Genomic DNA, 19,484 nt, shown 5'->3' with positions numbered 1-19,484 from the left:
TTAAATCATTCGATTGAGTTGCATTATTATTATTATATGTCCGTCTAGCTGAACGTCGCCACATTAGCTGGCATTATTTACAATGTAAAAATCTTTTCAAATAATAGTTTAACCGAGTGAACGACAGTAATTCGATTTGGTTTGTGTCACCGGAGACCCCTATGGTATTCGACGTGTTAAAATAGTCCTGTCAGAGTTGCGACAAAATTAAACATTGCACTAAACAAACGACAAACTTTGTTCAAAAGCAAACCTAACCTAACATAATCGAACCTAGCCTAAAAGCTCCTCGGTTTTCAACGCAAAACTGACCGAACATTCCCACTGTGCCGTTCGTTTTTCCCAGCTAGGCGAGGCGAGGCGACGCGTCTGGCCCCCGGTATCTTGATTTCGAGCGGCGCGATCTCTCCGTGCGATCTCGATAAGGAGAGTGAAAAGGGAACGAGGGGTGGACAGAGAGGGGAACAGCAGACGATTCGTTTGCGGCTCGCGCTAATTGGCTCGCGATTTCTCCGTCGAACGCTCGTTACGCTGCCTCGCTCACGTCTCGCGGAACGTCTTTTCCGTTTCTCTTTCTTGGCGTCGCACAACGGGGCCCACTGTCCCCGGTTGCAGTTTTTCGACCGCGCGACGCTTATCTGCCGGGCTTTATCCGATCGCGTCGCGGCCGAATTTCGCGGAACCGCGAGATCCTTGATTCCCGGCGCTTAATTCCGTCGAAAGGCGACGAGAAACGGGCCGAGACACGTTTCCTGGTAATCGTTAATTAAGCGCTGGCCCTCCGTCGCCGAGCGCGCGCTGGAACACGCCACGGAGGACGGGAAGTTCGGCCACCGCGATTTCGACCGCACGCGTTACTCTTGGCCACGGTATTGAAAGTTTCTTGGTTAGCGTCGGTGGAAGATGTTAACCCCTTGCACTCGTGTGTCATGCAGGAGATGATAACATAAATTTGTTATTGAACGTTGGAAATTGTTTGAGAAAGTACCACATTTTAAAAGATTATGATAATTGAACCTTATTGTAATATTAACCGTTTGAATCCCACGAATTTTCGCAAAAGCTCGCTTGAAAAATACCAAGCGATCACGCTTCTTTCGTTTCAATTTAGCAACTGAATGTCGCTTTTCTATTTTTACAAAAACAAATTTTAAATAGCGCAATCGTTACACTTGTTCAGCGTATAATAACAAAAATAAAAATGAATAATTAGACGGAAAAGAAATAAATAAGTTTCATCTGATTCTATGCACCGATAGACCGTCACTTTTAGGCAGTGTAACAGAGAAGTGCGGTCGCGCCGCTTGGGACTCAAACGGGTAATAAATAAAATAAATATAAAATGTTGAATTCTACCTGCTATAAACTACATTCATTCATTTTCTCGAAAATAAATGCAAGTTTACACCTATTGAAAATAAATCGGGTGCAAAAGGTTAACCTTTCGCTCTATGATTCATTTTTCAACTGTGACCGACGCAACTTTGTCAGTAATAATTTATTGAAAGAAGAGGAAAATTCTGTGCATATTCTGTGTCTACGTTTGCTCTACGATGTAATAATTGATAACAGAAAAATAATATTTCATTTGAATTCAAAGGGATTGAGTAATATTTATGTTCGTTAAATTCTATTTAAAATGGTCCTCACGAGTTTCACATTATTGTAAGACAAGAACAATCATTTGTACTCAAATTTTTTAACATAGTGAATAGTAAATTTTTGTATTTCATCGATCAAATCAGCGATTAAATACTGAGTCAATGAAATGTAAAATCACATGCCACTAAAGTTTAACTGTAAATTCGAACAGTTTGACCTTCAGTGCAGTATATTATTAGTGTGCATGTGGAGAGTATTTCGAGCGCAAAAGGTTAACGCTGAAACTATCAGATAGGTTAAAATGATTTATTGCTGTATTAGTGCAAGAAGCTGGAAAGAAGTATATATATTTATATTATAGGATCTTTTAGTCTAACCGAGTAACAAATTTGATATTATCATCGTTCATTAGATCAGTAATAATTCTTTCTACTAATCATTAATATTAGTAATTGTAATATTAATGTTTAATTCATCCGAACAAATAGCAATAATACATAGTAGAGAACATTAACATCATAATATCAATAATAGTAATTACTTTCGATCAATAAAATTACTAATTAGAACATTAGCATCTAATTAACTTTAACAAACCCTATGGGTATTACTATGGAATAATAGATCAGTTTTTATTTAACTAAGACAATATGTAAACACAACGTCTTTTCTTGTTTTCTATTAATTTGTTTTCTAAATATTATCATCTAGATTCAGATCCTTTCTATTCTTTCTCAAATACTCAGAAGTCAAACCATCGGCAATTGTTTTCGACACTGAGTATTACTTCAAAAGTTATGAAACAAATACCAATATATCAATCTTTAATATCTAAATGAACCTCAAGTACACATACTCCAAAGAACAACTTCAATCAATGAAAATGAAGACGACAATTTTTAACGTAATACAAAATTTTAACGCTTCACAACTTTTAAACCAATACCCACTTTGAAAAATAAATCCTGGGAGTACAAAACAATGATCCTAACAATATCTCAAGATCAAGGTCATGCAAGGGTCACTTTTTCAGCAAATAACTACGAAAACTCTTTATTTCTGGACATATTTCAACGAATATCTAGAAAACTAGGTCCGAGCGATTGTAACATGTACCGAGGAAAATTGTTCAGTATCAAATGCTCTGCAGCATATTTCAAAGTGATCCAAATCGATGAGAGAACATTATTGCAGCATAATTACCAAACCATTACTCCCAAAGACTATCACGCTGTTCCAACACATCCCGGCACCAGGATCTTTAGTTTTTCGAATTCTTAATTCTCCCCATTGCCTGAAACACCCTGGCGACCCAGCGCGTCTCCGTTGACGTTAAGCCGACACGTTACGTGCGCGCGCGGGTCCGTGATCCGAGCATTTCATCCTCGGGGAATAGTCGTCGCCTCGAACAATCGGCCTCCGGCGCGGATTAGTCCCCGCCGCCGCGGTACATGCGACTCGATGACCCGCCGCGAACCGAATTAAAAAATCCCGGACCAACGGCCGAAAATAAAGAAAAAGAGAGGAAGAAGGGAAAAGAAAGGAACGCTCTCGGCCGGCTGTAGGCCGGGGGAGCACGGGCGAAGATCGATCGTTTCGAGAGCAGAATCTTCGGCAGTTTCTCTCGGAGCTGCCACCGGTCCGGTACGCCTCCGGCCCGTTCGAGATTCGAGATACGGCCACTGAGAAAGAGGGGGGACACGTCGTTAAGATAGAGCGAGCCGATAGCGCTCTCGAAATCGCTAGTCGAAAATACACCGGTGGCCGTCGCGTCGCGTCACGAAGTCAAAGGTTGCTAGCTGAGGACTATGGGGTAAGGCATCTTTTGACACGTTGGGGAGCAATTGGACAGCAGGTGTAATAAACTGTTGGTAAATTTTATGTCATGACACGAGTAATATTGTTTCTTTGTAGGAATTTATAATGATTGAAATTAATAGTTAGGTTTTTTTAATCTTGGATGTATTGGTTATTATTGTATATATCTTCTCAGTTAATATTTTAACCCATTCGAGAACAATTGGATAGTAGATGTAATAAACTGTTGGTAAATTTTAGGTTATGACACGAGTAATATTGTTTCTTTGTAGGAATTTATAATGAATGAAATTAATAGTTAGGTTTTTTTAATCTTAGACGTATTGGTTATTGTTGTGCATATCTTCTCAGTTAATATCTTAACCCATTCGAGAACAATTGGATAGTAGGTGTAATAAACTGTTGGTAAATTTTAGGTCATGATATGAGTATTGTTGTCTTTCTATGCTAACCAAGTAAGTTTTCATGCTAAGAAATTAATATTTACGTACTTTTTAAACCCAGATTGACGAACACCGTCAATTTGACGAATATTGGATTTTGTAAACATTATTTAGAAAATAGTATATTTAGGAGTAATAAAACAAAATATACAATGTCTACAAACCTAGTGTTAATTGTGAATGTATTGGCCATCGATATGTATAACATTTTCTCATTCTTCGATTAATAGTTTAATTTACTGGAGACCAATTACAAGTAAATAATTTACATTAAATATCAGCTAAATGACGAATGTTTGAGCTGCGGATTCCAGAATTTCTTTCTTTCTCCAATGATCTTTTAATAAAAAGATATTATGAGATAAAATATTATTTTATTCTAATGGACTCGGTTACAAATCAGTTAGACATGTTGGCAAAAATGTTTGTCCAAACTTCAGTATTACAATATTTCTGCATAAATGTTCGACTTTGAAAGCGCGGATCAACGTCAACGTCGTGACTTTAACGTTAAAACGACTAAAATTACAGGTAACGTAATTTACGTTAGGTAAAGTATGTTTTTACGTGTACAAAATTTGTGTAGTTCCTAATTGAGAATGAATTGGCATAACAGTTAGTAGTACCTTGCCAAATTACTTTTAATTAATATTCTTTTAATTAACAAAACGCGTGAATCATAAAATGGAACACGTTGTTTTCTTTAATAAAAATAAAATGCTTCTATCGTGCACAATTTTTCATGATTAAATCGTGCCGGAAAGGGTTAAGAGTTTCTTCTACGAGTGTTGGGTCACGTTTGATCCATAGAATTTTTTCTTTCATTAGTTTAACATTTATACGACTTTTTTACGCGATAATTGGTGTTTGGTATTCTAAACATTCGTTTCTCGAGTCTCCGAGGGTAATCGGAGACGTTCCCCGCATTTCTCCAAACTCTCTCTCATTCCTCGGACCTTCTAGCGTTACACGCGAGCCTCCTCGTCGTCTGAACGTTGATGATCGCGTCGACGTTTCGGCGAACGGCCGGGCCACAGAAGCGATCGAATCGAGCCTCGCTCGAACGGATAGCGATTTCGTACGTTCGTGCGGAAAGCGAGACAGGATTCGTTTGAGAACTCCGTGGAACGCTAGTCGTTCTTGAATATTTCTTTTTTTTAACGGTAGAACTAACAGATGGCGCAAAATGATCCATTTCAGGCTTCTTCTCTTATTGACTGTTTTAGAATAATCGTTTAACTACTACCTCTGAGTTCTCGAGAAAGAAAGCTGTTGTGAAATGTTCTTGGACTAATTAAATAGTAATGTTACAATATTATTAATAATATTGGTATTTGCTATTAAATAATATTAATATTACAATTACTTATATTATGGTTACTGATATTGCAATTAATAATACTATAGTTCCCAATGTTGCAGTGACTATTATTGCAATTTCTAATATTGAAATCACTAATATTAAAATTACTAATATTACAATTACTAATATTCTTCCTCAAAGTTCCTAATATTGCAGCCACTAATAATTGCTGTTTCTAATATTAAAACTACTAATATTATAACTTCTAATTTTGTAATTACTAATATCACAGTTTCCAATATTTCAATTACTAACATTGTAGTTCCGAATATTACAATTACAATATCACAGTTCTTAATATTGCAGTCATTAATATTACAATTCCTAACATTACAATATCTAACACTAGAATTTCCAATATTACAATCCCCAACTCTACAATTTTCAATATTAAAACTACGCCTACAATCAGTAACATCAACAATTATCACCATCAACATTACATATCTATCAAACTAATCCAACATTTCACCTTTCTCCTCGAAGAACCTGCAAACAATTCACCTACTATCTTAAACCACTCGATTCTACCACACCGCACAAGTCCACCGATTTCAGGACCGTCCGGACGCGTTCCCCGTTTTCCCGAACGACGAACGCTCGGCTCCCGCCCCGAGATTCTCACACTTCCTTCCCGTTCGACAGGCGGATCACGCGCGCGCGCACACTCGCGGATAAATCACGGGCCGATCGATGCGTCACGGCGGGGCCTCGGATTCGCCGAACCGGCGAGGAAGTTGTAAACCGTCCTTCTTCGCGAACCGTCCCTCCATGTGTCCGTCCGTGTGTCCGTCCGTCCGTCCGTCGATCGGAGAATTCGGACCGGCCGGCGCACGGCTCGATCGACCGATCCCCCAGGAAAATTCTGCCGGGCGCGATCTTTGATTCGTTGACCCCTGCCGATCCGGCGCGCGATTACGTATGCGCTCGGTCGCATCGCGCATCGATCCGCATTCGAATATATCGGCTTTCCGGCGACGGGACGGTGCCAGTCTTTGTTCGCGAGTCGCGCGGTTTTGGACACTTCATCGCGGTCGTTCGTGGGTCTGACAAGGAAACCTATCGGACCCGGAAATTCAAAGAATTAGGAAACTTTGTGTGTAAGTGTTCTTTTCCCTGACGAATTTCACTTTGGAGGGGTGAATCCACCCCAAACAAATGCAAGGTTTCCTTTGTCGTGGATTATCTTGAGGACGGTAAGAGATAGAGGGAAAACGTTTAAAGAAAATACATTGTTCTTTGACGTCTATGAAATTATAAAATACAATTTTTCGAAAAGTTATGTTGTTTTCAGAATTTTAGAAAGATTGAGTATTTTGGAGAATCTTATTTTGCAGTTCTATATACGTGAATGAACGATGTATTTTTTGTTCCAACTTTTTTTCGCTATCTCTTAGTTTTCTGAAGATAATCCGCAGGAAGGAAAGTTTGTATTTTCATCGAGGAGCGGTTTCACCCTTCAAAGGGAAATTTATCAAGAAAATGCAATGTTAGGCTTGACTTACTCTACTTACACACGATGCTTCATAATTCTCTGAATTTCCAGGTTTGTTATTTTTCTTTGGAATGGAAGTTTTTACCTCACGCTACCCTATAATTGGCCGATTAGACGATTGGGCTTATGTAAGCGAGGTTGGTTCTTCTAGTGTTACATCCTTGGCGTAAGATTTTAGCATCAAGTTACTATAATTTTACTAACCAATTTTACTATCAATAACTTGACAGAGATCAAGTAGTTTCTTGTTTAAAAACGAATGCAGAGTTTCTTTAGAAATTGAAATAATAAATAGAATTGAGTTTGATTTAAATGTTCTGGATATCTTTGACGTGTGTCTTATTTGTTACAAGTTTATTCAGCAGCATGAGAGTAAATTGGGAGCATATGTCTTCGCCAAATATTGAAATGTGTATGATAGAAATATTGAAAATTTAGTCGTCTTTGTAGACAACGCGTTTTGTCATTGACGAAATATTGAAATAAATGGCGGAATAATAGAAATATTGATACTTGTATTGGAAAGTACAAATCGTCGTAGGAGTATCTTTTAAATCTACTGTTATTTAAATACCTATTCAAATCCGCCCACGAATTCAACAGTAATTTGAGATCGTTTGCCAGCCAGTAGTTGGAGCTTCTTGCCTTTATCACGTGTTCAACACGAATGCTTATTCACATTCGTTGAATCGTCTCGTTGAACGATTTATACGTTCATATGACGTTCATACCTTCTTGCTTCCGCTTGCGAGACAAACGAAGGCTGATCTTTAATCAAATTACTCATTCAATCAAAGCAATTTTCCCGGCGAAACGGAAACCGAAAAGTCAAAATTTTAACTAACCAAACGCACGGCAAGTGCGCTGAATATGTGTTACAATAAAAAAATAAAACCAAATGAAGACGAATTACATGTTTATTTGAAAAAGAGAATAATTAATTGTTCAAAGAGTTAGCGTTATTTTGGGTTTTTATTAATTCATCCCTAATTTCATTAGGAAAATATACGGTTACAAGGTTTAAGTTGCGGTTACGGTGGATACGAACTACTCTTTCGACGAAAGTTCTGAGAAATGAGTGTTGATGAGTGTCGATGATTTTTATTTCTTAGTAACTCCGTTTTTATAATTTGAAGCATTCAAACTCGGACACCTTGACAATTCTTATTTCTCAAAAAATTCAATCTCAAAATTTAAAGCATTCAAACTTGGACATTCTACAAGTCCTTTATTTCCCACAAAATTCATTTTTACACTCTTAACCCTTCTAACTCGTACACTCTACATACTTCTCATTCCCAAAAATTCATTCCTAAAATTCAAAGCCTTCCAACACATACACCCAAGTTTCTCATTCATAAATAACTAATTCTCAACCTTCAAAGCCTTCGAACTCATACACCGTACAAGTTTTTTACTTCCCACAAACTTCATTTTCATAATTTAAACCCTTCCAACTCGTACACTCTGCATATTTCCCATTCCCAAAAAGCTAATTCTCCAATCTGAACCGTTGAAACTCATACGTACCACTCGCAACCATCAAAAACCCATTGAACGACCCAACAATGAACCTCGCGTCACATTCGAATGTCGCGCCATCAATTCGCTGCCCGCCAAAACTCGCCCGTTAATCCTTCCCTCGGCCGGGTTCGAGACGAAAAAGAGGCAAACCGAGCGAAGAAGAGAAGAATCGCGGGCGGTGGTCGCGCTACTCGCTCAAGTACGAAATAACTAGGTATGCAAGGCGGCGGGCGGTATGCTGCACCGGAGGCAGCGCAGAGGAAGGGAAACAACGGCCGGCGGCGGGCGGGGGGGAGGCGCGCGCTTTGTAGTTGCCGCGACGTGACGCAACTGCCAACTTAAGGAAAAGGTTCCTGGTATTGCGGGCGAATCGCGCGGCGCAGCGCGGCGCAGCGTGCACTCGAGGTGCCGCGCCGGGGAGGCATCATCATCATCCTCCCTCGTCCCCGGCCCCGCCGCGCCGCGGCGAGCCAACGTCCCAGACGACCACCGGTCAACGACACTTTTCGGAATCGCGGGTCGCGGGACAGGGTGAACCCGCGGAGCGGCTACTGGGTTGCCCATTCAATTACACTGGAACCTTGTTGATCCGAACACGTCTGGGGGCATATCTGTTCGGATAACCGACGAGTTTGGATAGTAGAGGTTTACTAACTGCAGTCATTCCGGATGATACGAGTCGGACTTATTTGAATCGTCAAATATCGGTGTTTTCAATTGTTTTGAACGCTTTGTGGGCGGGCATTTTGCGGAAGTGTCGAAAGCCTTTAGCAGAGGTAGCTACTGTGCAGCTCTTATGTTCGGAGTCAGTGTTAGAAGCTAAACTATCACGGGGCAAAGGGAGTCTTCCACTGAGGATATTTTCGTCAGTAGCTGTAGGACAGTTGATGTTATTGCTGGATTGCTGGTTTAATTATGGTAGAACCTTGCCGATGTGGACACGCCTGTGGACATGTCTGTGGGCAGCTGACGTATTCGGATGGCAGAAGTTTACTAATTGCAGTAATTCCGGGGAATATGGGTCGAACTCATTTGGATTGTCAAGTATTCATGCTTTCAACTGTTTTGAACTCTGCGGTCGGAGACTTTCCAAAGTATCGAAAGCCTTTAGCAACAGCAGCTGAATAGTACACGGAATTCTGAAACGCTAGAAGAAAGGGAAACCACTTACTGAGCTTTGGTTATTTGAATAATGAAATTGTTCCGCAATTTTGTATTCCTGATGTGAAACTTTAACGTCGCCAATATGACGTACTTAAAGGCTTAACAGTACACTGAAACTTGCATAGATGCCTATTAACTATTCTTCGTATATGTAATTTACTTTCATAAATAGATTTTCTTTTGTTAGGCATTACTGATAGTTATGATGCAATAGTCCTTTCAATGAAAATGGGCCATGTCTCTACAACGTACCTTATCCTTACCTCTTATATCTTGTCCGCTAATTAAGGATGTGCAGGTACCGGATAACTCGTAATAATCAAACATCCCGAGACATGGATAGAATACGCACACCTTCGTATAACCGAGAGTACGCTCGACAGTAGTTCGGATAATAGAAGTTCAGTGAGGTATTCACGTTAGACTTTAAGCATGTACTGATTCAGATAAGTGAGACTCCCGTAATGGATTGTCAGGGGTTGGACGAAATAATAGAAACATTCTGAACATTTCAAGGAAAATAACTGTTTGAGAGCGTTATATATTGGTTCCGGTTCTCGAAACAGTTATGGAGGACCGAAATAGACATTTCGCCGGTATTTCATCAGAAAACGATGAATATATTCAGTTAACACGTTGAATGACATGTGGGTCACCGTATTACTGTGGTTTACTCAATGAAATGACGACTATATGAAAACATTTCTATATTATAAATAATGCTAGCTAATTGTGGCGATATTCAGCTAGATGAACGTGGAATAGTAATAATGCAATACGATCGAATGATTTAATATTATATTTTTTCCATTCTGTGGATTTCCCTCTGTGAAATCGTGCGGCGTTCAACGCGTTAAAAGACTCCCGAGGGCAAAGGGTCGAACGAATCACAATCGCGTCGCGTCGCGGCCCGCGCGGCCCTAGATTTACCCGTTCGACTCAACGAATTGTTGGCTACGACTTTTGCAGGTGAACCGGCCGCTGACGATGAAGAAGGAGGGCATTCAGACGAGGAACAGGAAGCTCTCGTCGAAGAGCAAGAAGAAGAAGGCCGGCGGCTGCCTGGGCCTCGGCGGCGTGATGGGCGATATGATCAAGGCCAGCGGTCATCTGGATCTCGACAACAAGCCGTTCCACTCGAGCTTCGGCTCGCCGATGAGTAAGTTTTCCTTCTGTCAATATACGAGCAGTCTTTTTTTAACACTAGAACTACCAGACGGGTTAAAATGACCAATTTCAAGCGTCTTATTTCACCATTATTAAAATGACAAGGAAGCATTCGTGAGACGTTTCGAAGTAAATTCCCCTATTTGTGCAAGTGCCGCAATAAGAAGCTCTTCAAATCTTAAGAAATCTGTTTTTCTAATTTTTGTAACAAATTAAATATAGCTAAGTTTAATAAGTAGTTCTAGTATTACAGTAGTGTGAGTCCATTTTATCGTACATTAACGCTAACACTACCGAGCAATTTGAGAGGTTTATTTCCGATTTTTTATGTTAGAATAATACGTTTCTAGAGATTCGAAGGGTGTTCTGGTCTTGTAGCTGTGCAAATACACGAATTTAATCGAAAATCTCTCGCAAAATGCCTTAATAATTTAAATACTTGCAAAATAAGCATTTGACTCGTCCAGTAGTTTTAGTGTTAAGGTATTTAAGGTTTTGCGATTGAATCAATTGAACAATATTGGCACAATGTTTATAAAGCCATGAACTTGTTGAATTTTATTATACATAATACTTAATAAAATTGTTAAAGAAAATAAACGATTTTTTTAGCTACAAATGGACTTATTTTACTTTGAAAGAAAACATTATTGCGATAACATTTTACAGTTAAACTTCTTTTAATTACTTTATGGAGATATCGTACATCGTGACATTGAATTTTATTAAAACAAAAACTACCAAGCAATTTGAGTGATTTATATCTAAGTTTCTATAAAAATTACAACAGTATATTTCTCAAGATTTGATGGATCCCTTACTCTTATATCTGTAGAAATACGCAAGTTTATTTTAAAATTTTCCGCAAAGCATTGTCATAACTTAAATACTTGCAAAATAAACATTGTAAAGTTTGATAACAAAATAAACATCTTTCTAAGAACAGTATAATAAATATCCATAAATCTAATGTCAAAAATTTTCAAATAGATAACTACTCACGTGTCACAAAGAATTATAGCATTTAAAAAGTCAAATTAACACTAGATTCACGGAACCAGATAAACGAACATCAATCTGTCAAAAAACAATAGACTAAACTGTACAATAAATATCTATAAATCTAATATCAAAAATTTTCAAATAGATAACTACTTACGTGTCACAAAGGATTATAGCATTCAGAAATTTAAGATAACACTAGATACTCGAAACGAGCCAGTCCGACTCATATTGATTTTTAATAAACAATAAATGTCCATAAATGTAGTGTGAAACATGTTGAAACACATAGTTATACGTCACAAAGGGTTACGGCAGTTAGAAAACCAGGAACCGACGCATCGCTCTCGGCGCCTCTTGCGAGCGCATGTACGAGCGATATATCGTTCCCCGGCAGCGAAAGGGCTAATCGGGGTATTACTGTAACAGTATCGGTTGCCGGTCGACGAAACGCTAATAAACGGGGTCCGCCGCGTTTTTGCTTGCAGGCACGTCGCAGCATCATCACACGATGCATCCGGCGATGCAGCATTACATGTATCACACGGGCGTCGGCGTGGCCGGAGGTCTTCATCAAGGATTTGCGCCACCGGCGCCGCCCCCCATCCACCCGCACTCGCACTCGCATTCCCATTCCCATCACATGACGAGTCTTCAGGGTCTCCAGCTGGCCGCGACCACGAACGCGATGGTGAGTGTTCACTCGTGCCTCGTCGATTCGACGATTTTTACCGTCTAACGCGGGATCTATCGATCTAAACGGGCAGATGCTTCGGCGAGTATTAGGTTTGGCTGGAAAGTCTCGTATTTCTCATTGTAATTTAACCCATTTCCATCGTTAGCGTATATGTTTGTTGTCGGAGTGAAGTGGATTGTGTTTTCGGAATAGTTAATCGGTATTGCCGTATCATTATATTATTACTATATTGTTATTATTATTATTACATTATTATTTTTATTTGTATTATTTCATTATTATTTTATTATTATTTATATCTGTATTATTTCATTATTATTATTATATTGTTTTTATTTTCATTATTTCAACATTATTATTATTATATTATTTATATTTTTATTATTCCATCACGATTATTATTATTATTATTATTATCGTTATATTATTATTGTTAGTCTTATTTACTATATTGCTATAGTATTATATTCTGATCTATACAATTAATTACATCAACTTCTTAATCGTTACAATATAATAAAGGAAAAGAAATTTCGAAATAGAATGTTTTTCGTTGTATCGTACGATGCAAATGGGTTAAAGACAAATTTCATTTCATTGAATTGAACTTTACTGGTCTACGCTTTACGTAATTCATTTGGAAACTTTCTGTTGTCTTTAAGTTTACTTCTCATATTTATTTAGACGTTGCAATATAAATGTCATATTGGAAAGTAAAACGACAAGACCTTCTAGTCGACCTGATATTAGGTTGTCCCAAAAGTTTCTTTCTTTTTATTCATGCATAATGGATGTTTACTGTTTTACATTCTGTACCGGATTATTCAATTATGTAGAACATACTTTGATCTATCACCTTGTGTCATTTTACTCGAGGTTTCACAGAGTAACCTTTACGAAGCATTTGTTATGCTGAACTCATGGGACACCTAATAATTTGCGACACTTTTTCCTGATACGGATTTGAAGTTCGAAAACATGAGTTCAATTCAGATGCAATAATAATGAAATAAATTAGTGTGAAAGTACAAACACTTGTACAAATCCCTGACAGGAGGAAATGTCGCAAGTTTCTTGATACTGTATCTGCACCTTAACATTGGGTCCATGGTGCACGAAAATAACGATAATAATTGTGAGGAACTTTAAATAATTACGTTTTAGTTCCTGAATTATTAAATGAGTCAAAATGATCGATTTTTATTTTTTCCAATCATTTCTTCGAATTGATGCTCACACTGGATCAAATTGGATCATATCATAAATAATGTGATTCTTTTATATGTCATTTATTTTAAAAAGTAAAATATTTATTATTATTTTTAAATATTAAACCATTGTCTACATATAATAAAGGATAATTATTCCTGGATTAAAAAGTTTCGTTTATCTTAACTTATCCTAATTTTGTGGAAACACCTTGTATGACGGATATTTTTGAGCTATTTAAGAAGATATACGGGGTGTTACAAAACTTAGTATTCGAATCTTGTCAGTGTGTTTTATAGTTCAAGTATTTAACAAGTTATAATTCAGGGTGGACCCAACGAATGATTTTCATGAAAAATCGCCGGTATGCGGATGAAACTGTTAACATTTTCAATTGGTCTTAAAATAACTGTATTTTATGGCTATTATCTTTCGCGTCCCACGGAGACTGTTAGAGAGCAGACAAAAATTCAAGTTAAACAAAAATATTTATAATAATTCGTAAAAGTTCAAGTTGCTACATATAGATTTCCTAAAAATATTGTGAAGAGCAGATAGATTCGTTTTCCCTTTTATATAATTATGCTACTTTTAATGCTTCAAACCATGCTAAATTAAAGAAAAATATTTCTAGATTTTCTATTTAATATTATTCTATTTTAATCCAATCGAGTGGAAAATAACCATTAGAACTATGCTATCATAAAACAGAAAAGAAACTGTTTATAGTAATGGTCATACAATTGCATTCGAAAATTTACACATTCCGAGCTATTGTTTTGTTTTGAATTCTTTGACGTTTCGTTGAAACGAATTATGTTTTCTATAATGTAAATCAAATCTCTAATGCTTAACAATACAAATAGTCCATGTTTACGCGAGAATGAACAATCTATTAGTTATCAATTTACTCTAATAGTGAAATAGTTTATCAATGTTTACCAGAATCATATCATATATAATATAAGTACAACTTTATTATTTCTCAAATATCCTCAAATTACGAAAAGTGCCAGAATAAACCACAGTTGAATCAAAGAATACAAGTTGAAAAGTGAAAATCCACAAACCCTTTGGACCATAGAGGGCTAAGTAAAATACAATAATATTTTTAAAATGGCTTATCTCATTATCAGTAGCATAACAAACCAAACGTCATTTACCCAACAAAAATCTCAATTTCTATTTCCGCATAAAAATTCCTTAGCTTATACGAACAGTCCACTGACCAATTCACAGTTGAACGTATCACAGTACAACGTCCACGTTTGCAATAACGTGAAAAATCTCGAACGAACAAGGCTCCAGTAAAATGAACAGTTTCATTCGACAACCCAGTTGCCCCAAACAAATCACACCACGACGAGCATTCTTTTGTTTGATTTCAGACCGGTTGGCGATCAGAGTACACATGAATCGCGAGCGATCTCCGGCTCGGGACGCAGCCCACCACTCTCGTTCGAACGTAATCGTGTCGTGCTTTCTCTCCCTCCCTCTCTCACTCTCTCTCTTTCTCTCTCTCTGTCTTTCTCTCTCTCTCTCTTTTTCTCCCTCTCTGTCTCTCTCTCTCTCTCTTTTTCACACAAACTCTCTCTCTCTCTCTACTAAATCTATCTCTCTCCCCCTCTTTTTCTCTTTCAGCAAGATAAGCGCGAGGGAAAGAGAGTCGGCGATAGAGGAACGTTTCCGAGACCGTGGAATCGTATCCCCGCTCGTTTCTCTATACGCAGCTTGTGTTCCCGCGTCGCCCCTGTAAATATGTAAAGTTTTCGATCCAAAGGGCCATCGAGCCCCGGCCCCAAGTACAAACGAAGTCAGCTAACCCGCGTATCTCGAGTCTTATATCGGTATACATATATACATATACATATATCCAGAACCACGCGCTGTACATACGTAAAACGAGAACGGAGAAGGAGCCAGCCCCGTGTAGTACCGGTGTGCGCTCGATCGGGAGGAAACGCGGCCGTTTTCTCTCCTCTTCGTCGGGACGCGTCGTCCGAACACTAGGTTTACGGGACCCGTCAATTTCACGCACACCGAATTTGATAAGTATCGTTTTGTAAATGCCCACGACGATTTCGATCGGCGCGGTTACACGGATACGCGTCGCAATCATCTATTGCCGGAACCCGACCCACAAAATCGAAATGAACGAACTCCCCTAGGAACAATAGAGCAAACTGTACAACAAATGCCCGTGAACCTAGTGTTGGCACTTGCGCGCCGAGGTGGGTTGCACGATACGTCACTTTTGGCGCCGGGCAAATGTTCAGAATCTTAGGAATAACGAATATAAAACAGTTCACGGAACCAACAAGCTGGAAACAGTGGAGGCATGTAACCCTTTGCGCTCGAGAGGTGAGTCTCAGTCACCCATTGATTTTATATGATAAAATTATAAAGTTGATTGATAAATTGTAACATAATCTAGGCAGAACCTAGAGTCTTCGTATAATGCGCCACTGCGTGAAGTATCGATATCAAATATTTATATTCCTTAATTTATTTGTGAGTTGTCGTTAGGTCAATTTATAAAAAGGCATCGTCTCGTTAGAAAACGTCGAGTATTTCGACCGAAAACCTTTCGAGTGCAAACGGTTCGCTCTGTAGAAGCAGACGGCGTACCGAATCACATGCTGAGGTGGATTCAGACATCTGCGCGTCCCGTTTAACCCTTTCCAGACGAAGATTCGTTAAAGTACGCGAAACCTTCGGCGGATGAAGCCAGATTATATATATATCGGATGCTTAAGTGACATTGAAAAAGGCAACTACGTACCGATCTCTTGCTGTTCGAGAAATGAACTTATCATTCCGAATACGGAAGTTCCATTTCGCCGGAACGCCGACGTTCGTCCGCGAAGGGTTAACAGACGGAGAACAACAAGCGTGCGTATACGTGGGTCCCGGCGCGCAAGTGTAACGAGCGAACAGAAAATTGACGGAGAAAACTGGAAAAAAATCAGCGCGGAGGAGCAACGACGGTGTAAAATAGAAACGCGCGCGTCCCGGGTATGAAGCCCGCGCGCCGCGGCGGAGGGAGACCATCGTGCAATCTTTCAGAGTCTTTTTATTTACGCGAGGAATTCCCCGCGGTGAGTGTATAGGTCAAGCGTGTGTGTCTGTGTGCGTGTGTGTGTGTGTGAGTATGGGTGACGGATCTTCAGAGCGAGCTTCCGATTTCTTCGAAATGGGAACGAGAAGCTCGAGCCGCGCGAAGAACCGGAAACGGACGCGTTGTAAATTTTGTATCTTCGAGATTGTGTACCGTTATACTGTACCGATAGTATATATATATATATATAAAAATAAAAAAAAATATATATATATATACATATGGATTATAAATATGGATTATAAATATGAATATAAATATAAATATATAAATAAATGAGTCTATATATATATATATACACACACACGCGTACATCATATATATATAGATAGGTATATAGATAGGTAAGGAACGGAATATATGAATATATAAATATTATACAGAACGAAGCACCGCGAACGGGAAAGCGGCTCTGGCGAAGCGTCAAAGAGCGGGAGGGAGTGGAAAAAAGTGATTGTGCATAAATTACCGGTTAATTGCGCATCGTAAGATTTGCATCTAGATAGTCGAGCGATGGTAATTAAAACGATTTATCGCGAGCGAAAAAGGTTAATAGCCGTAAATGACGATTATCGTTATTATTCTTATTACACGCATCTATTATCGTCGTCGCCGATCGGCCGTCGTCGGCCGATTTCCATTCATTAATCGTTCTAATTAATTAATTAAAACCGCGGCACCGGCAGGCCCCGACCACTGGAGTCGGGGGACGCGCGCGCACGCGCGACGATCGCCCGCCGGCCGACCGTTTCTCTCTTCGGCGGCGGCCATCTTGGAACCGCGGGGAAAATCGCTGGTGATTTTTAGTTGGACCGTTGCGTCTAGATTATGTTCGGTAACGGAGGCTTTGGAACCGATAATGGAGACACATCGGGGTGCTTGTAGGGGATCACTTGATGACTAGGCTGAGGAATTCGGCTAATCGATCAGTTTTCAATGTTTCTTATACAACTTTCTGGTGGTTGTATTCTCTAGTTTTTTCATATTTTCGAGCACTGATTTAATGTTTGGCAATACGGTTGTAAGTAATTGATCAAAATTATGGAAACTAGAGATTGCCCCTGGCCCATTCCGCTAGACATCAAGATATCCCCTAAGTACACCGACGATTTTTTAATGTTTCTGGATTCGTTCGTCGATCTTCGGTAGGGAGATAACTTTTGCATCTAACACGAATCTTTCGTTTAAGATGGATCATGATGGAGGCTGATTCTGCACGATGATACACGTATGCGATATTGACGCGTTGGGAATCAATGACCTGTTGGTCTTGAGCTTCCTGTTTACATTGACGACGATTTGTCTTTGGACCTTTTTACTTTCTTTTATGTTTTTCTCTTGTTTTCTCTGTAGGCAAGTTGTGGGAAATAAAGGACCATTGTTGTGAAATCATTGTTTATTGTTTTGAACATCTGCTGTATTTTATGTTTTAATATGAGATGATTGGTATATTTCTAAGACCATTGTGCGGTTGGAAATGCATTAGTATTGTGAATTGAGAATGAAATGTGTCTATTTCGATTTTTCTATCGGTTATTCGTTGTTTTGATAAATTTGGATAATACAATTTTATTCAGTCCGTAAGATATCACGAAGTTGATAACAATACGATTACATATTACTGACACGTTGAGAAATTGCTTTTCGTGATTTCAATCACTGATCTACAACCAAGCTGCTTACGGTGAGTCCCAATCGATAATTTTAATACTGTAACTACCAGCTATTAAAGAGACTTTTCCTCTTCTTTTATAGAAATTACAAAATTACATTCACTCAGATTTTGATAGATTTATATTTCAGTTTACTTATTATGAAATTAATGTATTGAGTAATTTCTAAGAAAAACTTCCTGCGTCCTTTCAATAATTACAAAAGAGGAAGTCAGGAATGAATCACTTTAATCCGTTCGGTACTTTTAGCGTTAACACGTTTACTACCAGAATTTTTATGAAATGAAAATGAAAGTTCAACTTCCTGCATGTTACATGCGTTACAGTCATCGTTAAAAGCACAGGTAAAACTCATTCACTTTCTTTTCGCAAAATCAAGACTATTAATCATAAATACTTCGAAACACCAGGTAGCTTTCAACTGCACTATAATATTCGATCGTTAAAATTCTGAATAGTTCATCCTCTTGTTTATACTTCAACATTAATTTACAATTTTCCAACTGCAGCATTTAAAGATTAATATGCAATCAGATTACATTTTGCGCAACTTTACATGTGCATTCGGTGCGTGTCATACGTGTATGGTCTTGTGGAAGCGATTTAAAGGACGAAAAATCGACGATCGAGTTAGGAATTGTCGACAGCGATTTTCTGGGAGGAAGAGACTCGAGAAAGGGAGCGGGGAACGGGATGGGGACAGGTTGTTTTCTCGTAATAGTATTATTAAGGAGTAGCGCGCCGGTGCGTTCGCGCGAAGCGACGGAGCGCGCCAACATGGCGGATCGCTCTGGCGGTCGGCGGCACGGAGACGCGCGCGCGCGCGCGTGCGTTTTCATTTTCTTTCGGATATGTAAAAAGAGCGGCATTGTAAGATATCGTTGTAAAAAAACAAAAAAAGTGGTTTTAACTTAAAATAAATTAAATGATTAATTCACGCATAAACACGTGTTTCTTCGAGGACGAATTCATTCATTGTTTTCCACCGGTGCCTTTCGTTTCAGGTAAGTGATGGTAATAATATATTACTATATTACTGATATATAATAACTATAATTATGACAATAGTATTAATGATATTAATAATGAAGAATAATGGTAATACTAGTAATGATAAATTTATTAACGGTGATTCTCTGATGCGGGTAAGGAGTTTACGAAAGTTGTTAATTACAGGGTGGGATCGATTGAATTGAGCGTTCAATGTAT

At 38.7% G+C, this 19,484-nt stretch overlaps 1 protein-coding gene across 6 annotated transcripts in view; it reads left to right on the top strand.

Annotated features, from left to right (window-relative positions):
- Positions 1-19,220, top strand: part of LOC116425970 (uncharacterized) — a 151,044-nt gene extending 131,824 nt beyond the window's left edge. For 5 of the 6 annotated variants that reach the window (XM_076374499.1, XM_076374496.1, XM_076374497.1 and 2 more), the window contains exons 6-8: positions 10,379-10,568; positions 12,067-12,269; positions 14,873-19,220. In XM_076374499.1, the coding sequence (XP_076230614.1) occupies positions 10,379-10,568; positions 12,067-12,269; positions 14,873-14,899 (420 nt within the window). In that variant the 3' untranslated portion in view covers positions 14,900-19,220. The remainder of the gene's footprint in view (positions 1-10,378; positions 10,569-12,066; positions 12,270-14,872) is intronic. The other variant, XM_076374501.1, reaches the window with a different exon arrangement.
- Positions 19,221-19,484: the final 264 nt, after the last annotated feature.

This window comes from Nomia melanderi, chromosome 2 (genome assembly GCF_051020985.1).
Source record: "Nomia melanderi isolate GNS246 chromosome 2, iyNomMela1, whole genome shotgun sequence".
Lineage (NCBI taxonomy): Eukaryota > Metazoa > Arthropoda > Insecta > Hymenoptera > Halictidae > Nomia > Nomia melanderi.
Note: the sequence above shows the minus strand (reverse complement) of the source record. Positions and strands in the feature narration are given on the sequence as shown.